This window comes from Symphalangus syndactylus, chromosome 4 (genome assembly GCF_028878055.3).
Source record: "Symphalangus syndactylus isolate Jambi chromosome 4, NHGRI_mSymSyn1-v2.1_pri, whole genome shotgun sequence".
Taxonomy (NCBI): Eukaryota; Metazoa; Chordata; class Mammalia; order Primates; family Hylobatidae; genus Symphalangus; species Symphalangus syndactylus.
This window is the reverse complement of record NC_072426.2, coordinates 64,105,267-64,131,500: the sequence shown is the minus strand read 5'-3', so window position 1 is coordinate 64,131,500 and position 26,234 is coordinate 64,105,267. Positions and strand designations below refer to the sequence as shown.

At 38.9% G+C, this 26,234-nt stretch overlaps 1 protein-coding gene across 4 annotated transcripts in view; it reads left to right on the top strand.

Annotated features, from left to right (window-relative positions):
• Positions 1-26,234, top strand: part of EGF (epidermal growth factor) — a 98,725-nt gene that overhangs the window by 18,857 nt on the left and 53,634 nt on the right. For all 4 annotated transcript variants that reach the window (XM_055273983.2, XM_063637772.1, XM_055273982.2 and 1 more), the window contains exons 2-5: positions 8,693-8,892; positions 11,009-11,190; positions 11,594-11,821; positions 12,881-13,083. In XM_055273983.2, coding sequence (XP_055129958.1) covers positions 8,693-8,892; positions 11,009-11,190; positions 11,594-11,821; positions 12,881-13,083 — 813 coding nt within the window. The remainder of the gene's footprint in view (positions 1-8,692; positions 8,893-11,008; positions 11,191-11,593; positions 11,822-12,880; positions 13,084-26,234) is intronic.

Genomic DNA, 26,234 nt, shown 5'->3' with positions numbered 1-26,234 from the left:
TATTAATTTGATATATCTGTTTCTATGGCTTTGTTCCTATTAGTAAAAGCTCAAATAAACAGAACACAATTATTTCTTCATTAGTTTATTGATTTATTCAAAATTTTTGAGTGCCTATTATGTACAGAGGATTGTACTGTGTTATGTGGTAAGGAATATTAAAATGTTTAAAAAGCCTTTTCTTTCTCTTTTTTTTTACATGAAAGCCTCCCATTTAGTAATTTTTTTTTTTTTTGAGATGGAGTCTCGCTCTGTCGCCCAGGCTGGAGTGCAGTGGCGCGATCTCAGCTCACTGCAAGCTCTGCCACTCGGGTTCACACCATTCTCCTGCCTCAGCCTCCCGAGTAGCTGGGACTACAGGCGCCTGCCACCACACCTGGCTAATTTTTTTTTTTTTTTTTTTGTATTTTTAGTAGAGACGGGGTTTCACCGTGTTAGCCAGGAAGGTCTCTATCTCCTGACCTCGTGATCCGCCCACCTCGGCCTCCCAAAGTGCTGGGATTACAGGCGTGAGCCACTGCACCCGGCCCAATATTTTTTAATAAATAAAATATTTTATTGATCTCACCAATATGTCAATGCATTAGGAAATTAACAATATGTGTTGCATACATTTATTCAGCATAGACTATAGAGCATGCATGATACACATAGCAGAGAACTCTTAGAAATAAATCTAGATGTCCGTGGTAATCTTTGCCCCACGAATTAGTAGCTATGAGTTTAAGGTGTCTCTTCCTAGTGTCTTCATTTTCTCTATGATGAATTGCTGTATTAGAGACAAATTATTAGAGACAAGTTATACCAATGTTCTAGTCCCTGGGTTCAAATCCAAGCAGTTGCACAACCTGTGTAGGGAAAACTTGGTTCTGGCAAAAAGCAATGGCAAATGATATACATGTAGTCCTCCACAATTAATAAAATACTTTCACATCTATAATTTCTTTTTTTTTCCATAATAATCCTCTGATACAGGCAGGGGAGATCCTGTGAGATGTCCAGAGAAGCGAAGCTGGTGGGGCCAGGACTGGAAACCAGGCGTCTGGCTTTCTGTCTGGTGCCCTTTGCCTTTTTCCCAAGTTGCCTACGTGATTCTACAACTGCAATGGAGCATGGGCCCTCACTACATGTCTGCATAGTGGGGCTTGTATTGTAGCAAAGATCCGGGAATAGTAATTTGAGTGAATTCTCTTAAACATTTATGCTGGCACCTATTTCAAACTCTCATGATCTTACAGTTCTCCCAGCCTCTTGTAGCGTTTCTTTTTTTTTTTTTTTTTTTTTATACTTTAAGTTCTACAATACATGTGCACAACGGGCAGGTTTGTTACATAGGTATATATGTGCCATGTTAGTTTGCTGCACCTGTCAACTTGTCATTTACATTAGGTATTTCTCCCAGTGCTATCCCTCCACCAGCCCCCCACCTCCCAACAGGCCCCAGTGTGTGATGTTCCCCTCCCTGTGTCCATGTGTTCTCATTGTTCAACTCCCACTTTTGAGTGAGAACATGCAGTGTTTGGTTTTCTGTCCTTGTGATAGTTTGCTGAGAATGATGGTTTCCAGCTTCAACCCTGTCCCTGCAAAGGACATGAACTCATCCTTTTTTATGGTGGCATAGTATTCCATGGTGTATATGTGCCACATTTTCTTTATCCAGTCTATTATCGATAGACATTTGGGTTGGTTCCAAGTCATTGCTACTGTGAATGGTGCCACAGTAAACATATGTGTGCATGTGTCTGTATAGTAGCATGATTTATAATCCTTTGGGTATATATCCAGTAATGGGATTGCTGGGTCAAATGGTATTTCTAGTTCTAGATCCTTGAGGAATTACCACACTGTCTTCCACAATGGTTGAACTAATTTATACTCCCACCAACAGTGTAAAAGTGTTCCTGTTTCTCCACATCCTCTCCAACATCTGTTGTTTCCTGGCTTTTTAATGCTCGCCATTCTAACTGGCATAAGATGGTATCTCACTTTGGTTTTGATTTGCATTTCTCTGATGACTAGTGATGATGAGCATTTTTTCATGTGTCTGTTGGCTGCATAAATGTGGTCTTTTGGAAAGTATCCATTCATATTCTTCATCCACTTTTTGATGGGGTTGTTTGGTTTTTTCTTGTAAATTTGTTTAAGTTCTTCGTATATTCTAGATATTAGTCCTTTGTCAGATAGGTAGATTGCAAAAATTTTCTCCCATTCTGTAGGCTGCCTGTTCACTCTGATGATAGTTTCTTTTGCTGTGCAGAAGCCCTTTAGTTTAATTAGATCCCATTTGTCTATTTTGGTTTTTGTTGCCATTGCTTTGGTATTTTAGTCATGAAGTCTTTGCCCATGCCTATGTCCTGAATGGTATTGACTAGGTTTTCTTCTAGGGTTTTTATGGTTTTAGGTCTTACATTTAAGTCTTTAATCAATCTTGAGTAAATTTTTGTGTAAGGTGTAAGGAAGGGATCCAGTTTCAGCTTTCTACATATGGCTAGCCAGTTTTCCCAGCATTGTTTATTAAAAAGGGAATCCTTTCCCTATTGCTCGTTTTTGTCAGGCTTGTCAAAGATCAGATGGTTGTAGATGTGTGGTGTTATTTCTGAGGCCTCTGTTCTGTTCCATGGGTCTATATATTTGTTTTGGTACCAGTACCGTGCTGTTTTGGTTACTGTAGCCTTGTAGTGTATTTTGAAGTAAGGTAGCATGATGCTTCCAGCTTTGTTCTTTTTGCTTAGGATTTTCTTGGGTATAGGGGCTCTTTTTTCATTACATATGAACTTTAAAGTAGTTTTTTCCAATTCTGTGAAGAAAGTCAGTGGTAGCTTGATGGGGATAGCACTGAATTTATAAATTACTTTGGCAGTATGGCCATTTTCACGATATTGATTCTTCCTATCCATGAGCATGGAATGTTCTTCCATTTGTTTTTGTCCTCTTTTATTTCCTTGAGCAGTGGTTTGTAGTTCTCCTTGAAGAGGTTCTTCACATCCCTTATGAGTTGGATTTCTAGGTATTTTATTATCTTTGTAGTAATTGTGAATGGGAGTTCATTCATGATTTGGCTCTCTGTTTGTCTGTTATTGGTGTATAGGAATGCTTGTGATTTTTGCACATTGATTTTGTATCCTGAGAGTTTGCTGAAGTTGCTTATCAGCTTAAGGAGATTTTGGGCTAAGACGATGGGGTTTGCTAAATATACAGTCATGTCATCTGCAAACAGAGACGATTTGACGTCCCTTTTTCCTAATTGAATACCCTTTATTTCTTCCTCTTGCCTGATTGCCCTGGTCAGAACTTCCGATACTATGTTGAATAGGAGTGGTGAGAGAGGGCATCCTTGTCTTGTACCAGTGTTCAAAGGGAATGCTTCCTGTTTTTGCCCACTCAGTATGATATTGACTGTGGGTTTGTCATAAGTAGCTTTTATTATTTTGAGATATGTTCCATCGATACCTAGTTTACTGAGAGTTTTTAGCATGAAAGGGTGTTGAATTTTATCGAAGGCCTTTTCTGCATCTATTGAGATAATCATGTGGTTTTTGTCATTGATTCTGTTTGTGATGAATTATGTTTATTGATTTGTGTATGTTGAAGCAGTCTTGCATCCCAGGGGTGAAGCCAACTCGGTCGTGGTGGATAAGCTTTTTGATGTGCTGCTGGATTCGGTTTGCCAGTGTTTTATTGAGGATTTTCATGTCAATATTCATCAGGGATATTGGCCTAGAATTCCCTTTTTTTGTTGTGTCTCTGCCAGGCTTTGATATCAGGATGATGCTGGCCTCATAAAATGAGTTAGGGAGGATTCTCTCTTTTTCTATTGATTGGAATAGTTTCAGAAGGAATAGTACCAGCTCCTCTTTGTACCTCTGGTAGAATTCGGCTGTGAATCTGTCTGGTCCTGGACTTTTTATGGTTGGTAGGCTATTAATTATTGCCTCAATTTCAGAGCCTGTTATTGGTCTATTCAGAGATTCAACTTCTTCCTGGTTTAGTCTTGGGAGGGGGTATGCGTCCAGGAATTTATCCATTTCTTCCAGGTTTTCTAGTTTATTTGCATAGAGGTGTTTATAGTATTCTGTAATGGTAGTTGGTATTTCTGTGAGATCGGTGGTGATATCCCCTTTATCATTTTTTATTGTGTCTATTTGATTCTTCTGTCTTTTCTTCTTTATTAGTCTGGCTAGCAGTCTATTTTGTTAATCTTTTTTAAAAAACGAGTTCCTGGATTCATTAATTTTTTGAAGAGATTTTCATGTCTCTATCTCCTTCAGTTCTGCTCTGATCTTAGTTATTCCTTGTCTTCTGCTAACTTTTGAATTTGCTCTTGCTTCACTAGTTGTTTTAATTGTGATGTTAGGGTGTCGATTTTAGATATTTCTTGCTTTCTTCTGTGGGCATTTAGTGTATAAATTTCCGTATAAACACTGCTTTAGCTGTGTCTCAGAGATTCTGGTACATTGTGTCTTTGTTCTCATTGGTTTCAAATAACTTATTTATTTCTCCCTTAATTTCATTATTTACCCAGTAGTCATTCGGGAGAAGGTTGCTCAGTTTCCATGTAGTTGTGGGGTTTTGAGTGAGTTTCTTAATCCTGAGTTCTAATTTGATTGGACTGTGGTCTGAGAGACTGTTTGTTACGATTTCCGTTCTTTTGCATTTGCTGAGGAGTGTTTTACTTCCAATTACGTGTTCAATTTTAGAATAAGTGTGATGTGATGCTGAGAAGAATGTGCATTCTGTCGATTTGGGGTGGAGAGTTCTGTAGATGTCTATTAGGTCTGCTTGGTCCGGAGCTGAGTTCAAGTCCTGAATATCCTTGTTAATTTTCTTTCTCGTTGATCTGTCTAATATTGACAGTGGGGTGTTACTGTCTCCCACTTTTATTGTGTGAGAGTCTAAGTCTCTTTGTAGGTCTCTAAGAACTTGCTTTATGAATCTGGATGCTCCTGTATTGGGTGTATATATAATTAGGGTAGTTATCTCTTCTTGTTGCATTGATCCCTTTAACATTATGTAATGGCCTTCTTTGTCTCTTTTGATCTTTGTTGGTCTAAAGTCTGTTTATCAGAGACCAGGATTGCAATCCCTGCTTTTTTTTTTTTTTTTGCTTTCTATTTGCTTGGTAGATCTTCCTCCATCCCTTTATTTTGAGCCTATGTGTGTCTTTGCACATGAGATGGGCCTCTTGAATACAGCACACTGATGGTCTTGACTCTTTATCCAATTTGCCAGTCTGTGTCTTTTAATTGGGGCATTTAGCCCATTTACATTTAAGGTTAATATTGTTATGTGTGAATTTGATCCTGTCATTATGATGTTAGCTGGTTCTTCGCCTGGTAATTGATGCAATTTCTTCATAGCGTCCATGGTCTTTACCATTTGACATGTTTTTGCAGTGGCTGGTACCGGTTCTTCCTTTCCATATTTAGTGCTTCTTTCAGGAGCTCTTGTAAGGCAGGCCTGGTGGTGACAAAATCTCTCAGCATTTGCTTGTCTTTAAAGGATTTTATTTCTCCTTCACTTATGAAGCTTAGTTTGTCTGGATATGAAATTTTGGGTTGAAAATTCTTTTCTTTAAGAATGTTGAATATTGGCCCCCACTCTCTTCTGGCTGTAGGGTTTCTGCAGAGAGATCTGCTGTTAGTCTGATGGGCTTCCCTTTGTGGGTAACTCGACCCTTCTCTCTGGCTGCCCTTAACGTTTTTTCCTTCATTTCAACCTTTGTGAGTCTGATAATTATGTGTCTTGGGGTTGCTCTTCTCGAGGAGTATCTTTGGGGTGTTTTCTGTATTTCCTGAATTTGAATGTTGGCCTGCCTTGCTAGGTTGGGGATATTCTCCTGGATAATATGCCGAAGAGTGTTTTCTAACTTGGTTCCATTCTCCCCGTCACTTTCAGGTACACCAATCAAATGTAGATTTGGTCTTTTCACATAGTTCCATATTTCTTTGAGGCTTTGTTTCTTTTCACTCTTTTTTCTCTAATCTTGTCTTCTTGCTTTATTTCATTAATTTGATCATCAATTGTTGACATCCTTTCTTCCACTCGATTGAATTGACTATTGAAGCTTGTACATGGATCACAAAGTTCCTGTGCTGTGGTTTTCAGCTCCATCAGGTCATTTAAGCTCTTCTCTACACCATTGATTCTAGTTATCCATTTGTCTAACCTTTTTCAAGGTTTTTAGCTTCCTTGCGATGGGTTAGAACATGCTCCTTTAGCTTGGAGAAATTTGTTATTACTGATCTTCCGAAGCCTACTTCTGTCAATTCGTCAAACTCATTCTTTGTCCAGTTTTGTTCCCTTGCTGGCAAGGAATTGTGTTCCTTTGGAAAAGAAGAGGCGTTCTGGTTTTTGGAATTTTCAGCCTTTCTGCTCTGGTTTCTTCCCATCTTAGAGGTTTTATCTACCTTTGGTCTTTGATGTTGGTGACCTGCGGATGGGGTTTTGATGTGGATGTCCTTTCTGTTGATGTTGATGTTATTCCTTTCTGTTTGTTAGTTTTCCTTCTAACAGACAGGCCCCTCAGCTGTAGGTCTGTTGGAGTTTGCTGGAGGTCCACTCCAGACCTTGTTTGCCCGGGTATCACCAGCGGAGGCTGCAGAACAGCAAATATTGCTGCCTGATTCTTCCTCTGGAAGCTTTGTCCCAGAGGGGCACTTGCCTGTATGAGGTGTTTGTTGGCCCCTACTAGGAGGTGTCTCCCAGTGAGGCTACACAGGCTCAGGGACCCACGTGAGGAGGCAGTGTGTCTGTTAATGGATCTTGAATGCTGTGCTGGGAGAACCACTGCTGTCTTCAGAGTTGTCAGGCAGGGATGTTTAAGTCTGTAGAAGCTGTCTGCTGCCTTTTGTTCAGATATGCCCTGCCTCCAGAGGTGGAAGTTGGAGGGGCAGCAGGCCTTGTTGAGCTGCAGTGGGCTCTGCCCAGTTTGAGCTTCCCTGCATCTTTGTTTACACTGTGAGCATAGAACTACCTACTCAAGCCTCAGCAATGGTGGCGTCCCTCCCTCCACCAAGCTTTAGCATCCCAGGTCGATCTCAGAATGCTGTGCTAGCAGTGAGCAAGGCTCCATGGGTATGGGACCAGCCGAGCCAGGCAGGGGAGGGAACCTCCTGGCCTGCTGGTTGCAAAGACTGTGGGAAAAGCGCAGTATTTGGACAAGAGTGTACAGTTCCTCCAGGTACAGGCGCTCATGACTTCCCTTGGCTAGGAAAGGGAAATCCCCTGACCCATTGCACTTCCCGCATGAGGCAACACCCCGCCCTGCTTCGGCTCACCGTCCATGGGCTGCACCCACTGTCCAGCCAGTCCTAGTGAGATGAACCAGGTACCTCAGTTGGAAATGCAGAAATCACCCATTTTCTGTGTCGATCTTGCTGGGAGCTGTAGACCTGAGCTGTTCCTATTCGGCCATCTTGGAAGTGCCAACCCTCTTGTAGGTTTAATTCAATGTACTCTCCAAAGTGGAGTTAGTGTTTTCTGACTCTAGAACATAGTCCCTGAGTAAAAGGATGTTAACCCATCGTTTTGTTCAATGCTTACAATAAACACATTTATTAAGTCATATTAAGGTATTACTTTTGATGATAAAACAGAATGGAGTAAGCCCAGCACAGAAGCAAGAATATGTTAGAATTCCCCTCCGTTCCCCACTTACCCCAGTGATTCTGTCATTTTCTAAAGGCAGAGTGGCCCAAGCCTCCTCACACTTGGTCAAGAGAGAGAGACCAAGGAAACTAACTTGACTTGATGTAACTAATTTCATCCTCTGGTGTCATCTCAGAGCATCAAAGGCAAGCTGTGTGTGGAGTCTGTCAGTAATTAGTGGTGAGGTTTCCCAAGAAGGGATCAGCTTCCCAAGTAGATACTGAATATTGGGGCATCAAAGTTGGTAGGTGGCCATCACCTAGAACAGGAGAGGACCCCAGGTACAGGATTAGGGTACCAAGCAAGGCCCTATAGGCACCAAGAAATCCAGTGAGGTTTGCCACCCAGATTTAGCAAATAAAAATGCAAAGTGCCCAGTCAAATTTGAATTTCAGGTAAATACAGAACAAATTTTTAGTGTATGTCCGATGCAATATATATGGAATTCAAATTTATTTGGGCATCCTGTATTTATGTGGTAAAGCTAACAGGGTCAAAATATTTCAGAACCTTTACAGGATTCTGAAATTGAAACAGCATTTCAATTTTTCCTGCTTCCATGTAAGACCTTTTAGTTTTTACCACCATCTTCTAGGTCATTATGCTGAAGGCTCTGGTCACAGGTAAGACCCAAGGAGTCCATTTCCAAAATGATAATATCTGTAATTTTAGTTCTAATTTACATAATTAAATTTTACACTTATATAAATCCTTTCCACAATAGAATATGGTGGATGGTTCCTTTTTGAATATAAAAAGGTATTTTATGGATAAAGAGTAAAAAGTGTCTTTCTCTTCAGAGAGTTCATTTTTCATAATTTACCAATGTTCATGTCTTATAATCAGTTTGTGGAGAAGACAATTTACAAAATGGAGTGTGAATATCTACAGGAACTCTTTATTATCTATAAATAGACTTTATTTTAAACAGAAAACCAGTAATTAAAAGTTATTTCTGCTTGTGTTGGTTGTCATTGGGAAGTATTTTGTTTAAATGAGATAAAATATTAAAAGTATATAGTTTGGTCTCTTTCTTCCCACCCAGGTCCTGCACCCTTCTTAATTTTCTCCCACGGAAATAGTATCTTTAGGATTGACACAGAAGGAACCAATTATGAGCAATTGGTGGTGGATGCTGGTGTCTCAGTGATCATGGATTTTCATTATAATGAGAAAATAATCTATTGGGTGGATTTAGAAAGACAACTTTTGCAAAGAGTTTTTCTGAATGGGTCAAGGCAAGAGGTAAAATACCATTACCTACAGTGTTTGAGCTGTTTTTATACAGGCTGACAAATATAATATATTGAATACTTAATGTATAGATAAATGAAAATTATATAACAGTTCAAATGTGTGTCTGCCAAATATAGGCATTTATTTAATCTACATCTGTGGTGTATATTCTTGAATAAATTCACACATTGGTATTCAGAAGCCCCAAAATGAGAAAGTGAGGATATGAATGTAATTTTGAAAATACCTGAGTTTATTAAGTCAGATCACCATTTTATGATTAAGATAGATTATTTGCATGATTATTTCTTGCTATTTGTAAGGTACCCCAGTAGTTCTCAGGTGGGGGGCAATTTTTGCCCGAGGGAACAATTGGCAGTGTCTGGAAACATTTTTGGTTGTCACAAGTAGGTGAGGTAGGAAGGTGGAGACAGATACAGGCATCTAGTGGGTAAAGGCCTGGGATGCTGCAAAACAGCTCACACTGTGCAGAACAGCCCCAGAATAAAGAATTGTCCAGCCCCAAATGTCAATAGTACTGAAGTTGAGAGACCCTGTTTTATCTGTATAAAATCTCCGTCATGGGTTTTGGCACCTGACATGTAGAAAGAAAAATTTTCTTCTTTTTATTCTCACAGTGCTTGCACTCCGGAAAAAAAATAATCTAGCAGATGACAGATAAGTACTTTACTTCAAGTACATACAAAAGATCCTTAATCTTTCTTTTTAGCTGGTAGAACCCTTACGTGAGTCCCAGGGGGAATGTTTCTCTCAATTTGGTGATGGATTACAAAGAGCACGTGACTAGAGAAACTTTAAGAGTTGATTCTCAACGCAAAGTCCACCATATTTTTTGTTTTTTAGCCAAATCTTTCTCTTTCCAATTATTCTTAAAAGCTTCAATTAGGTGCTAATCTGTTTTATCACATCTCCAATACTTGCTAATCTCACTTTTAACAAGGATGGCTATTCATTATCCTCCAGACATCTGGTAGTATAGTTTTAAACTCCTGAGTCTAAGAATCTGAAGGGTTTCCTATCAAGAACATGGAAAAACTTAAAATAGTTGTGAATTTAGGTCAAGTCATTAGGAAAGGATCAGCCTGATGCCTAAAATTCCATCCTTATATTCCTTCCTTTGGGTTAAAACATTGTTTATAAAGGACAACTGTTAAAATGCAAACAATTTACCTAGGTGAGCTAATTTATGAATGGATTGGGTTGGTGCAAAGGTAATTGCGGTTTTGGCCATTATTTTCAATGGTAAAATAAGTTGGCTAGATTTCTTTGTATGAGATATAGAAATAGCACAGGCTTATGAGATTATGCAATTTCAGCCCAACTCTGATTTCAGTGATGTCACCTGGGTAGCTGGACGTCTGCCATGGTAGAATATTTACACCATGAAAATCTTTAACAGTACAAATTGGGGCTTCTGCCCACCTCGCAACCTCCATCCCCCAAGAAGACCAGCTTACCTGCCCATGGCTGAAATTAAGATATGAAAGGTTTTGGTTGGGCATTTTTATCATGAAAGGGTTGGGAATACAGCCCAAGGTGCCTAAAAAGACGCTCTGCTACTCTGGTCACAGTGTGACAGCCTGAAGGACTATGGAAGGAAGGGGCCTATTGTAGGAGGAGGGCCAGAAGAATAAAGGCCACAATGAGAAATTCATCGAGTTCATGTCTGTAAGCTCAGACTCCAAGGAAATCTTGCATAGCTTGGAATTAGTTCAGTTGAAGATCTGGAAATTTCCATTAGCAAATGGAATTGAATAAGCTGTCTTTACGGTTGCATCAAAATTTCACCATTACTATAGTTGAAATGATCAATACATTATGGTTGGCTTCCTAATTTAAATAGTGTGTAAGATAATTTTTAGTTTCAAAGCTATGATATAAATACTATTTCCAGAAATATTTACTTAGGGGTCAGAGGAAGTTTAATAATGCTGCATCAAAACAAAGTCACCATATCTGTGACTATTTTATTATTTAAACAATTTTGGAAATGCATGAAGATGACAAGTACTTAAAAGAATAGACTTTTTATATATAACAATTAAAATAATTTTGTTGTGAATGGGGGAAGTATTAATAACAATTTTAAAATTTGATTTTTCAGAGAGTATGTAATATAGAGAAAAATGTTTCTGGAATGGCAATAAATTGGATAAATGAAGAAGTTATTTGGTCAAATCAACAGGAAGGAATCATTACAGTAACAGATATGAAAGGAAATAATTCCCACGTTCTTTTAAGTGCTTTAAAATATCCTGCAAATATAGCAGTTGATCCAGTAGAAAGGTAAATTCTGCTGTATTCAGACATTGAAATATATTTACAAATCTAGTGAAGACTGATAGAAGTATAACATTTTAAATTCAAAGGGATCCTCTCACTGAGACCAAAGCCCTCTTTTGCAGCACACAGGCACCATTTTCTATAGGACAGTTGCCTGCATTTCAACTGAGACAGGATTCCCCCATAAATATTCCTAACTATCATGGTTTTCTGCTATAGAGGCATAATTCCCTTTCTAACTTGAAATCACTTGTAATGTCTACAGTAGGGCAGTGTTTACTTGAATAAATTTTCATTCAAAATAGTCAAACTTGCCCTGTGAAGGAGCTGCTGAAACATTGAGAGAGTTGGCCATTTAAGGCACTATACATTCATTTTTGGGTCTATGTAATGTGTTTGCCCTCAGGTTTATATTTTGGTCTTCAGAGGTGGCTGGCAGCCTTTATAGAGCAGATCTCGATGGTGTGGAAGTGAAGGCTCTGTTGGAGACATCAGAGAAAATAACAGCTGTGTCATTGGATGTGCTTGATAAGCGGCTGTTTTGGATTCAGTACAACAGAGAAGGAAGCAATTCTCTTATTTGCTCCTGTGATTATGATGGAGGTTCTGTCCACATTAGTAAACATCCAACACAGTAAGTTTTACTCTTGGTATAAAATAAAACAATTGTCATTTGAAGTCCACAAGATAAATTAATTTTACTTTTGTCAATGGAACTGGTATAGTGGTTTAGGCCATAGATTTTTAATCCAAAAGGCTTGAGTTCGGCCAGACGCGGCGGCTCACGCCTGTAATCCCAGCACTTCGGGAGGCCAAGGCAGGCAGATCACGAAGTCAGGAGATCAAGACCATCCTGGCTAACACGGTGAAACCCCGTCTCTACTAAAAATACAAAAAATTAGCCGGGCGTGGTGGCGGGCATCTGTAGTCTCAGCTACTCGGGAGGCTGAAGCAGGAGAATGGTGAGAACCCAGGAGGCGGAGCTTGCAGTGAGCCAAGATCTTGCCACTGCACTCCAGCCTGGGTGACAGAGCAAGACTCCGTCTCAAAAAAAAAAAAAAAAAAAAAAAAGACTTGAGTTCAAGCTCCAGATTTACCATCTGTTAGATGAGTGACTTTGAGTAGGTTCTATAACTTCTCTTATCCTCAGTTTCCTTTAATGGGAGGATAATCATAGTATCTGTCTCTTGGGATTATTGTGAAAGGAAAGTAAATGAATACAAACAAATAATTAACAGAGTATTTGGCACATAATAAGTTCTCACATGTTGACCATAGTTATTCTTTTTGGAATTATTATGTTATATATTTTTATCTTTCATTGGTTTGCTATCATGCCAGCAACTGACTTCCCAGCTTTGTGGCAAGAGGCAGAAATTCCTCATATGAAATTGATGTCACTAGAAACCCACTCTTACCCTATTCCTATTTTCTTCCCCATTTTCATCACACTTATTGGATGACTAAAAGAAGAATGAGACAATGGATCTGGAGCTAGAAATTATATCTTATTAGCTCAGAGTATGAGGACATAAATAAAATTTTAAACTTAATATACTTTTCTAAACTTAAATGAGAAACAATTGAAAAGGTAGGTGGTTAAAACAGACAATAAATTGAAATGAAGTGAAATTCTAATAAGCCAAGGAACAAATGTTCTGTTGTTCTTTTTTCTTTTGTGGTTGCTTTTTAGGCACAATGTGTTTGCAATGTCCGTTTTTGGTGACCATATCTTCTATTTAACATGGAAAATGAAGACAATTTGGATAGCCAACAAACACACTGGAAAGGATATGGTTAGAATTAACCTCCATTCATCATTTGTACCACCTGGTGAACTGAAAGTAGTGCATCCACTCGCACAACCCAAGGCAGAAGATGATGCCCAGGAGCCTGGTGAGTCATCATTGACCTTGTGCAGGGCCTGACACATAGTTCCCACCCATTCACCTGCTTGAGCCAGACAATGACGGGTTGTAGGGGAAAAAAAATCTTTTTCTTCAACCCTCATATATTCTTAGTTATAATAGACCCCTGTAAGAAAAGACAGATTAACAAGAAAAAAACAAATAGAAGGCCAGGCATGGTGGCTCACACTTGTAATCTCCACATTTTGGAAGGCTGAGGTGGGAGGATTGCTTGAGGCCAGGAGTTTGAGACCAGCCTGGACAACATAGCAAGACTCTGTCTCTACAAAAACGAAAGAAAGAAAGAAAAACAAATAGAAATGGATTAACATGTACATTTTATATATACGTGAGAGAAACCTGGGGAATGAATAGCTCTCAAAGAGGTGGCTTTAAATGCCAGTTTATATAGTATCTTTAATAAAGAACAGTAAATTTTTAGAGAAGTGACAAGACAGAGGAAAAGGACTTTGAGTTTCTATGAGCAGCAACTTGGGGGAAGGCAAATAAATGGCAGATAAATGCTAGTTAATAAAGCTTGTTAATGTAGGTACCTCTGCAGCCATTGCCAGGCCATAAGGATCTAAAATTGTCTTCAGTGATTAACTTTTGTTATTCTTGGTAGAGAGGCGGTACCTATTGTCTTCGTAAATCTATGTCTTGCGTTTAGGCAAATAGAGCTTTTCTGCATCTCTTTCTTTTTAATTGTTTGAAGCTCAAGAATCCTTCCCATTTTGGAGGGGCATATTCTGGGATCTTACAGGGCCATCTTCGATTTTTCCCACTGTCTCACCCCCAATTTCTAATCCAACACCAAATCCATTCCATTCTACCTTCTAAATACATTTCAAATGTCCGCTTCTCTTCTCTACCGCCACTGCCACAGTCTAAGCAGACAGGTATTTTTGTTTGGCCTACTATAGTAGCCACTCAACTGATCCTTCTGTTTTCTGAATCTGATGCATTCACTCCCCTGCATAAAATCCTTCAAAAGCTTTTCTTTGCACTTAGGTTGAAGTTCAGCATTTTACCAGTCTCATCAATATTTGACCAACCTGCTCTAGTGATCTCTGCCCTCACTAAAACTTAGTGCAAGTCTTGCTGTAACTCCTCAAATATGCTAATCCCCTTCATTCCTTTAGGGTTTTGCAGTCACTCTTCCTTGGCTTAGACTTCTCTTCAGTTCTGAGCTTAAATGTCATGTGCTCAGATAGGTCTTCTCTGATAAGCTAATCAAAATAGGCCCCTTTACCTCTTACTTTTTTCATAGTACACCTTTCATTGAGCTCATCACGAGGTATAACTACATACTCATTTGCTTTCTTTTTGGATTCTCTCTCCCATTTGATTGTAAGTGCCATACAGGTAGAAACCATGTCTATTTTGTTTGTTTTTTTTAGCCACTGTATATACAGTAGATATTTATAAATAAATTAATTTTAGATGGTAAATGTTAGTAAAAAGAATGAGTGATTGACCGAATCTAGTCACAGTCCCAAATTTCCACTTCTAAATGTAGTCTTCTCTGTTTAAATTCTTTAGCATGTAATTGTTTTTAAAAAGTTGTCAGGCCTGTAATCCCAGCACTTTGGGAGGCCGAGGCGGATAGATCACTTGAGGTCAGGAGTTTGAGACCAGTCCAGCCAATGTCTCTACTAAAAATAGAAAAATTAGCCGGGCATGGTGGCGCATGCCTGTAGTCCAAGCTATTCGGGAGGCTGAGGCAGGAGGATCACTTGAACCCAGGAGGCAGAGGCCACAGTGAGCCAAGATCATTCCACTGCACTCCAGATGGGTGACAGAGTGAGACTCTGTCTCAAATTAAAATTAAAAAAAAAAAGTTGTTAGGCTTTTATGAAATACCACAAGGGGCCTACAGGAAAAAAAGTTGTCAGGTTTTTAAAAATTTGTTATAATCGTTAGGCTGCTCAACGTACCTCATAAATGATGTGATGCTAACATCTCACCTTTATGTAAAAGTTTTATTTCAAGAAGGTTTTCAAATATATTTAATGTTAGCCTTAAACAGCCCTCTGAAGTGCAGAAACAGAGATAGAATTGTTTATATCTTCTATTTTCTTTTTTTTTTTTTTTAAGATGGAGTCTTGCTCTGTCGCCCAGGCTGGAGTGCAGTGGCACAATCTCACTTGAATTCACAAAGCAAGAGTTGTGGGAAACAGTTCAACTGTGGGTTCTAGCACCACATTAAATAGCAACAACCTAGTAGTAATGCTATAAAGTAGATGGGTAAACCCATAATGGTAGTATAGATAGTCTACATATAAAGGTAGTGACTCTGATACATTGCTACATACCTTCCATGGGAAATTTCAACTCAAGCTGTCTTCACATACAACTCATTGTCTGAGTGGTGATGACTCACAACAAAATCATAACCAAGGACCATTATGAATAAGTATTTACTGAGTCCCATTCATAATAATTAGAGATATGTCTGCCATCACCATCACCCTCTCTTACATTTATATGTAACCTCAGAATTTTCAAAGTGTTTTCATGGGCTTTAGTTTATCGGTTTGTCACAGCAATGTTGTGAGACAGGAAGGGTAGGAATAATTGTACTTATTTCGTCATTGAGAAACCTGAAGAAATAGAGCACCTTTTCCATGATCACATAGCTAGTTAATGATGAATGTGGGGGAAAATTTCCTATCATCAATCTCTCAGTTTAGTGTTCTTTCTACCATAAATATATTGTCTCTTCAGAACCCCTCACTACTCAGCTTCTGTGACAGGGCGTTCAAATAGGATAACTGAAAGCATGAATTTCAGAAGAAAATCTACAATGATTCACTAAAGAGCGGCCCCAAACAATGTGGCAAGTAATAGAATTTGATTGGAAAGCCTCTGCCAGCTGCAGAGCCACAGACAAATCCGGAACCCGGAAGACAGTTGGCATTGGAGATTGGCTCCAGTTACTGACCAAAGGATACACTTCACACACACTCCACAGGCAAAGGACTTTTGATTTCAGGGGCACTGCTACTTTGCCCATTATTGATTAGGTTTAAATTGCTTTAGTGTCTTAGGAAGCAGGAGCTCTTTACCTGTGATGTAGAGCCTGTGGATCTCTTGATTTTATGGGTTGGATGAAAATATGCACTGTTCCACCTAGGGAGATGGTATATAAATTTTATCAGGTTTTCAATGTATGTGTTTGACATCCTTCAGATTTTTTTTTTTTTTTTGGTGGGGGATGAAGTCTGGCTCTGCTGCCCAGGCTGGAGTGCAATGTGCAATCTCGGCTCACTGCAACCTCCATCTCCTGGCATCAAGCAATTCTCCTGCCTCAGCCTCCCGAGTAGCTGGGATTACAGGCATGCATCACCACATCTGGCTAATTTTCTTGTATTTTTGGTAGAGGTGGGGTTTCACCATATTACCCAGGCTGGTCTCAAACTCCTGAGCTCAAGCAATCTGCCTGCCTCAGCCTCCCAAAGTGCTGGGGTTACAGGCTTGAGCCACTGTGCCCAGCCCATCCTTCAGATATAAAGACATACTTCTCTAGGGGCTGGTTGGTTCCTCATGGATATTATGCCTAAATTGCAGCTCCTCTGGTGATCTGGAAAGTGGTACTTTGCTTTACAAAGCATTTAGTAGTGAAACTACTTCAATGAAGAAATAACAGAAAAATCATATAATCTGATTGATATTATTTTTGTTATAAAATATAAATATACAAATATGAGTATCAATAAACTTACTTCTTGCAAAATGCGTAAGCTATCATTTATCAAAGCATGTTCTACAAAACTCTAGTTCTTTTTTTTTTTTGAGACGGAGTCTCGCTCTATTGCGGAGGCTGGAGTGTAGTGGTGCAATGTCAGCTCACTGCAACCTCTGCCTCCTGGGTTTTAAGCAATTCTCTCTGCCTCAGCTCCCAAGTCACTGGGATTACAGGCACCCACCACCACGCCCAGCTAATTCATATTTTTAGTAGAGATGGGGTTTTGCGATATTGGCCGGGCTGGTCTTAAACTCTTGACCTCAGGTGATCCACCTGCCTCAGCCTCCCAAAGTGCTGGGATTACAGGCTTGAGCCACCGTGCCTGGCCTCAAAACTCTAGTTCTATGGGATTTAATGAGGTTACGTAGGGGAAAAAAACCTTTCGGGGCCAAGTGATTTAGAGATGGTGTGTTCAATAAAGTTGAATGAGTTTTTTCTTGAGTGGAATTTCTAAGAACTATTCATACGGTTGTGTGCATCATTACTCTTTAAAGGTGACACAACCCATGTCATTTTTCTGTTTTATTTCCTATGCAGCAGCCCACAGGACTCTTGAATCTATTATTTGTAGTTCAGACCTCTTTTTTTTTTTTTGAGCTCTAGACAAATTTTTTTTTTAAAAAGGACTCAGGCATAATGAGTGTCAATCTGCAAAGATCTGCTATAGAGTTAAACTACAGAGATAATTGACTTAAAACATGGGAATTTATTCATAATATACAAAAAGGAACAGCTCTGGTGAAGACGATCTGGCCAAGGCAAGGGAGGGGCTTACAAAGGCAAAGCCACAGAGCTTCACATGGAAGATTGATTTGTTGGTTTGAACAAGTCCTTGCCTTGTAGATTCAGGTTGTCTGGTTCTGGAGGAGCTTCATGCTGCAGATATGTCTGCATGCTGCACCCCAAGTCAAAGTAATAGAGCCACAGTTTCACCATCAGGCCGTTTTCTGATGATCTGACCAGTTTCCTGAAGAGCGGTTGCCCTGGTCCTTCTTCTGGGCCATGCTTGCTTGCTGTCTGCACCTTCCAAGCTCTGGTCCTGTAGTGGGCACATAAAATGCATGTGTTTGGGCTCAGTAAAAATATCCTTATCAAGGCCCTTATAATTATCTGCCTTGTAAGCATGTCTACTTGGATTTCTTGCAAGTGTTTCAGGCTCATAGAAAATAACTAACCTACCAACTTTCACCTCCCCCTTCCCCAGCTCCTCTCCCTCTAGTGTCATCAACCCAGTAAATGGCATCACTCTCCACCACATCTCCCAAAGCAGAAACCAAGGAGTTGCCTGTTCCTTCATCTTCCTCACTCTCATCCCACGAAATCAGTCTCTGCATCCCAACAATTCTACCCCTTACGATCTAACCACTCTGCCCTTCCTGCAGGTTTCTCTCTCCAGCATCCTCCTGACTAGTATCCCTGTCTCCATTTTCTCTGCTGCAGGGAGCATAATCCCTCAAAAAAGAAGGCCCAGTCATGTCACTCTTTGATTAAAATCCGCTGACAATTCCTAATCACCAATAATTAAAGTGAAGTCTCTTTCTTGGGCTCACCAAGCCTTCTGCTCATTTTTCAGCTTCTTCTCTCACCCTTGTTTATATTACATTCTCTGTTGCAACCATTCTCAAAGATGTACTTTCCTTTCATGAGGCACACTTGCTCTCTCCTGCAGCCCAGTCTGCAGGCTCAGGAACTTGCCACCTCCGTCTCTTCACCGGCTGTCTCTCCTCATCCTCTGAGAAACAGCTCCAACATGACTTCCTTCAGGAACACCTTCCTTGATCCACTGTGAGCCTAAGTTAGCTGTTCCAGAGAAGGTATTCTCAGGGAATGTGTTCTCAGAGAATTTCCCTAATCATATGACACTTACCATGCTTTGCTGGAGTTGTCTGTCTTTTTATATTCTTTAGTCCTTGGAGGACAGAGAATACAACTTTCCATTGCATTCCCAATGCCTAAATGACTTTAAGAAACAAGAGTTGAAAAAACAAGCAAGCCAGGCACGGTGGCTCACACCTGTAATCCCAGCACCTTGGGAGGCCAAGGCGGGTGGATCACTTGAGGTCAGGAGTTCAAGGCCAGCCTGGCCAACATGGTGAAACCCTGTCTCTACTAAAAAATAAAATAAAATAAAATAAAAATAAAATACAAAAATTAGCTGGGTGTGGTGGCGTCTGCCTGTAATCCCAGCTATTTGGGAGGCTGAGACAGGAGAACCACTTGAACCCAGGGGGCGGAGATTTTAGTGAGCCCAGATTGGGCCACTGTACTGTAGTCTGGGCAGCAGAGCAAGACTCTGTCTCAAACCCCACCCCCCACAAAAAAAAAAAAAACTAAGTGAAAAAAAATTCTTTGGCACTCTATCTCCTAAATAATATAATAAGGAATAAGTTTTAAAGATACGTAATATCTGAGTACATAGGTTTTTTTTGCTGTTGTTTGTTTGTTTCATTTAGAATTTGAAATGACCCATCTAAGTACATGCAACTTCTTGGCTCACAGAGATGCCATAATTATTGCATGGGTACAAAATTATCTGTTCTTGTGATAATTTAAGGGCTTTCCTTATAATATCTCACTTAATCTTTACAGCAGCTCTATTAATTAAGTGTGATAATTAGTGTAATATTATAAGTTAGAAGTTCTGAGGTTTAGAGATGTCACAAGAGCCTGTTGAAGGTCACAGGGTGGTGGAATTGGGATTTGAAACCAGGCAGACTGATAACATGCTGCCTCTCCAAATACACTCTATTATCTATCATTTCATATATTAGATGTACCTTATTTGTTTTGAGAAGCCTGTAATTCAACATATCATTATTTATCCATCGCCTCCTGGTAGTTAAGTGCTTCAGTTTGCACAGATCATGGAGTCAAAACCCTATTTCTCTCTCTTTTGTTACATTTTTCTTTAATTTTTTTTTTTTCAGTTTCAGAAACTTAAAATCTTTCTCTTTCTCTCTTACTTCTCCCCGGCTGTCCGAAAACAGGCACAGAATGAATCTCACATTTTTTGTTGGCATGATTAAACTTATTAGCCAGATATCCTGGCTGCCCTGATACCTACACTATTATACAAATCTCAGAAATAGTGTGGGAACATTTTTGTACACATCTTAATGACAATTATTTCAAGTTCAACTTCTGGGGATTTTACAGCTACTTTATTGCTCATAGATATTATGTTGTAAAAGGTCCAAATATTTTTGCTTTTTTCTGTATTCTTTAAATGCAGATTTCAGTTTTAAGCTATAAGAGAGCTTCAAAAGCATATTCTTTGGGAAATGAAGGTTATTTATGACTAACACTGTGTAAAATGCTTTACATTCATTTCATGCACAAAAAGATGGCTGAATTTAATCCTGTGAGTTCATGAAGGATAATTGTCTCCACCTGGAAATGTACTTGCTTCTGGAAGCAATTAGTATAGCTAAAATTGCCAAGGTGGGAGTCTAATTCATTTTGATTATTTTGTTGCTGGAGTGTCTACTATAAAATCTTGGTTATTTTGAAACCACTGGAAAAGAATCATCCTAGAAAGATAAATATTTAGTTCATATAATTTTAAATTATTAGTTTAAACACATAAAATTCTGTTATTCTTCATGGAAATATTAGTAAAATATGGATTGCTATATTTTCCTAGCATCATTTGTAGTTATTGACATTTTCTTAGTGACTAGAGTCACATTTACAAGGATACATGCCATTGCAGCAAGCATAGGACTGGTTTGGGGCAAAGGTGGGTTTGCCCTGACACCAAATGGCTGCCATTTGAAATGTCTTTTAAATACTTGAAATGGCTCTTTATCGTTTTTATGTTTTCTTTCTTGCTGCTGGCTCTCACATCTTACAGGTTTTCACATGCCTGGCTGTGGCCTCTGTTTATTTTCTAACCTGAGGCTTTTTCTTGCCACTTGTTTATTCAGGAAACCAGATCATTAGTCCTGTAGAATTTTTCACTTTCTGGATTTTGCAGATTATATCCCCATGTGTCATTTCACATGTTTCTCTAATTTCCTTGTTACCTATAAATTGGTAGTTTAGGCTTAGAAATCTGATCAGGATCAGATTGTTTGCAAGAATGCTTTATGGGTGGCACGGCAGGTGGTTCTGTAAGCTTCCCCTTTGTATCACATTAAAAGGCACATGGGGCTGGTTCTTATTCTTTTTCGTGATGTTCAAAATTAATTAGCATTTCAGAGGTCACCAGCCTGGTCCAGCCACTGCAAGTTCCCCATCAGCCTTTTGCTTAATGGTTTTAGAAGCTATTGATTATCACCGCCTGGAGCCATTTTTTATTAGAGGTTCAAAGCAATGACATTCTATCACTGTTTATGCATATATTAGCTGGGATTCTTATACAAAGAGGAGCCTTTCCAAATCAGATATATGATTGTCCTGAGGAGGAGGAGCTTTTATAGGAAAGGTAAATTCAGTGTTCGATCCTATTTCTTAATTTACCTGTTTTCAAAATAAAGAGTTAGTGTCCTAACCCTCCAGTATTCTCCAAAGGTCACTTTTTCTTTAATCATCTCTATAAAGTCATGGATTTTAAAAAATAATTGACATTTTTATTCACTGTAATTATTACCATTTTGATACTCAAATTGTACTATCTTTCTCTGGAAGGAACCCTGACCTGGAGTTTCTAGTCTGTGTGGGAAATTACCAACTGTCTTGCAGCCATTGACACTGGCGGTCTGGAATGCAAGGTTAAGGCTACATCTGGGCTTAGTAAGAAAGAACACTGGACTCACGCAGCCACTTCTACCATTGGTGAATGTGGGTGGGGTGCGGTGGTGACAATGGGAGTGCAGGCATACACACCTTGTCTTTTTAAAATGTATTTTTAATTATGGATACATAATAGTTGTACATATGTCATACCTTGTATTTTCCATCTTCCTGCTATGGGCAACCAAACTGCCAGAAATGAGGATACAATAAGAAAAGACTCAATGGGCCTGAAGGGCTCTTCTAAGAGTTAAAAGCATTTTATTTATTTATTTATTTTGAGTCTCGCTCTGTCACCCATGCTGGAGTGCAATGGCATGATCTCGGCTCACTGCAACCTCCGCCTCCCAGGTTCAAGCAATTCTCATGTCTCAGCCTCCCAAGAAGCTGGGACTACAGGTGCGTGCCACCACACCTGGCTAATTTTTGTATTTTTAGTAGAGACGGGGTTTCATCATGTTGGCCAGGCTGGTCTCCAACTCCTGGCCTCAGGTGATCTGCCCGCCTTGGCCTCCCAAAGTGCTGGGATTACAGGTGTGAGCCACTGCGCCTGGCCAAAAGCATTATTTTTAAAGTGCTTTAAGTTTGTTGATTCATTTACTTTTTGATTCCTAAAAGGGTACAGATGGATATGATACCAAGTGGCTAAATTCTGGCTAGGTGATTTTTTTCTTTTTTTACTGTAATTAGGAATTCCAACAGCACAGAATGGCCATTCTTGTATTTTCTTCCTTGTATTTCTATTACTGACAAGAGTAAACTTCTATACTGTTCAGTTTGAGAAGTTTTTTGAGGACGTTGAGGCAGTCATTACTAAGAACTCATTAATGATGAAGACAATAAATGAAGCAAAAATATAACCAGGTTTTTATAGACATTTCATAAAACTAACATATTTTATGTGCATGTTTATATTTATACACATGCATAAATATAAACACACACACATAGAATTTTACATATCTGGTAAAAAGAGGGGGGGTTACAGTCAAAGGGCTTGGAATAGCATCCCAGTTCTACACTCTATTTTCTGTGTGATCCTTAACAAGGCACTATTTCCTAATCTGTAAAATGGAAGATGATACTTGCTCTGCATAGCTCAAGGGCTTGTTATGAAAATGAAATGTGATAATATAAATACTTTGCAAAGTGTTATTCAAAAATTTTATTGTTATGTGCTAAATATTGGAGATGCCAAATATTTAGTTATGACTTTAGAATGACCAAAGTTAATGGGTTTGAATGGAAGAGACTAGAAAGGCTTTGTTGATGAGGTGAGTCTTACATGGAATTTGAGGTAGACAAAGATGTGATCAGTGGAAAAAAACAGGAAAGGGAATCCCAAGTGCATTGTTTCAGAACTGGGCCAGGGTAAAATCTGCAGATTCACTGGGCTATAGTAAAGCTCATGAGTGCCTGTGTGCTAGCCAGGCAGTTATTGAAGGTGCAGTTGGTGGTGGACATTAAACTCCATGATTAGGAGCTTTAATTGATCTCAGAGGTAATTAAGCCTCATTGCTCAGCTCTGAGAAGGGGTGTTATCTGAGGTCAGCAGCAGCATTCTCAGTGCTGGCTTTGGCCTATTTTGAAGCTAAAGAACAGCAGAAGATTAAGGAGATTAATTAAAGAAAATATAACCCTCAATCCTCTGTGTTTTGCCACCACCTAAAATGACCTTTTAAAGTGTTTAGTGTCTGAATTCAGGTCACGTCATCAGCACAACTAGGCAGAGGAGAATAGTGATTTCTTTCCTGCCTATGTCCATTATTGAAGAGTGATTGTATATTGTTAATAAGCATCACTAAAAGCCATCAGCAGCATGGTATAGTGGAAAAAGTACTGGCTAGCATCTTGTGGCAAACTGTTTTGAGTTCTAGCTCTAAGGTTGATTGGAACTTTGAGGAAAAAACAAATAGGGAGTTAGGTTGCAGGTGACATGATCACAGGGTTTTTTTGTGGATGTATTAGACGTTTACTGGATGCCTATGTTGTAAAAGGCACCATGCTAGGTGTTACTGGGACTATAAATGTGAATAGGGCACATGCCTTATCCTCAGAAATTTATCAATGGAAGAAAGATGCATATACATAATTGTGGTGGTGACAATGGGGATGATTGTGATAAAAACAGATACAAATCCAGGTGAGAGGTAGTAGAAATGTATGGCAAAAAAGAAAAATATATACTGGATCTAGAAGAATAAAGCATTTTCTATACCTGAGACAATAGTTATTTTCTTCATTAGACAGTTTGATTCTCTGTTACCATACTATAAGCAGTAATTAAGGTTTGATAATCTTTAGAAGTATAAACTCAGAAGAATTTTTCACCAACATTTAATTCTGTTTATAACTATAGAATTTTTTTAAAAGAGAGATCTCAGCGAATATCTATTTCAACAAGTTTATTTTGTGAATTAGGAAACTTAGGTCAAAGAGATAAAGTGATGTGCTGTAAAAGGAAGAACCAAGACAAAATTCAGTTTTCCTGATTCATAATCCAGTAATCATCCAGCATGCTGAGTTTGGAAAGATTTTTATAGGGCAAAGGAAAGATTTTTTAAAAGAAGCATGATGTTTCAATTTTTTGTTACCTCAAGAAAGTGTAGCATTTCAATGCTATTAAAAGGCCAACGCAAACCTTCCTGGATTTTTGTTGTTGTTAACTTGTAAAGTTTGTAAAAATAAAAGTTAAACACATTACTGCTTTTTAAAAAGAAATTTAAAGTGGATGAATTTTGTCTCCAATATTTACAAGTTTCTAATTTTAGTCATTTACTTTTAAAATTTAGGCCCTTTTATTTTTAATTTTGCTTAAAATTTTGATAGTTTAAGTGAAGCACTAGAACATGAAAAATAATGTAACTATACATGTATAATTGGCATAAAAATCATAGGCAAGAAATAAAATTTTTGGAATCAATTATCCATAAGAACATTCAATGTAAATCTTAACTGATTTAGCAGGTAATACTACAATGGTATTGAAAGTTGACAAGACTGATTTTGCAATTAATTTTGTAAAGAGATTTGAAAAAACAGGTTCAAAATAACTAAGGAAATAATACAGACTAGCTAAAAGTAATTACTTGTAACTAAGATGAAGGTGTACTGTTTCACTAGTACATTAGGCTAATGTTTCTCAAAGTGTGGTGTGAAGCAGCCTCCTGACATCATAATCACTCCTGATTCTGTAAAAATGCAGATTCCTGAGCCTCTGATTTACCAAATCAGAATCTCTAGAGGGTGGCATACTCTCCGGTTATCTCAATGTACACTAGGGACATTTTCAAGGGGGCAAGGATATGTTTCTACTGAATCTTACTGTTATTGGTCATGTCTAGTGATGTTAAATAAAATTTATGGGAGGCAACTGATTTGGACTGAGCTCCTGCAATAGGCCCCAACAGACCAAACCAAAATGAAGTCACTCATGCTAAAATTCCACGTCAACAAACCAAAACTAACTTGTTTATCTGACCCCCTGAGGGATCAGGAGAGAGATGATAGCCAAATCCCCAAACAGGTCAGCTTTAACTGGTATCATAAGGAAATCCCATCTGGTTTAACCTTTACGAGGAAAGTAACCTGAAGTAAACTGATGTTAACCAATCCACTATATGTATCATGCTCAAGTGATATCACAAAACTGAATGTGCTGCCACAGCCAGTGTAGCATCTGTCTATTTTTAGACAAGATGTTGCCCAATTCATGAATCCCAAGTAAAAGCCAATTTGACCATTTAATTAAATGTGTTGAAATTTTATCTTTTGAGATTTGAAGTAGAAGAAAATGGGTACAGACAGAGGAGACTTCTTTATTAGTAGATAAACAGATCAGAGAAACCAAGCCTATTTGGAGAACAGTCTCAGGCCCTCTGCCCACTTTGCTCAGACTCTTGCTGATTTGTTTCCTGTGTCCTTCCCAGAAATGGTGGTATTCTCAGCAGTCCTTTCCTCAGGTCGTCAGCTTTTCCCATGATACATCAGCTCTAGCTGATTTTAACAATGCCATGGCTTCAGAATCCATGACCCCAATAGTTTTCCTTGGCCTTCACCTCTTGCCAGACCTCTGGCCTCTGTATCTACCTGCATTCTAGGTATCTGCCCTTATGCTCAAGCTTACTCCTGTATTTCTCATAGTATGTTACAATGGTCCTATTGTTTCTAAAATGGGCAAAAAATAAGGTGCAAAAGAGACAAAAATCTCATTAACTTTTTGGAAAGAGATATGCAGTTGTACCTCAGTATCCGTGGGGGATTGTTATCCCCCAAGATACCCAAATCTGCAGTTGCTTAAGTCCCTAATATAAAATGGTGTATTTGTATATAACCTAGCCACATCCTCCCATATACTTTAAATCATCTCCAAATTACTTATAATACCTAATACAATGCCTACATCACTTCATTCTTGTGAATTCAACATAGCGCTTGGCATGTGGCAAATTCATGTTTTGCTTTTTGGAACTTTGCTTTGTGGAATTTTTTTCCTAAATATTTTCATTCCTAAGTTGGTTGAATCCACAGATATGGAGGGCCAACTGTAGGTGTTACTAGTTTAGCCCTTGATTCTGGCTCTGAAAATCAATGGTACAAAATTGACCACTTGTTCAATATAGCTGGCTAATTCAACCCAAACACCCAACTCACTGAGC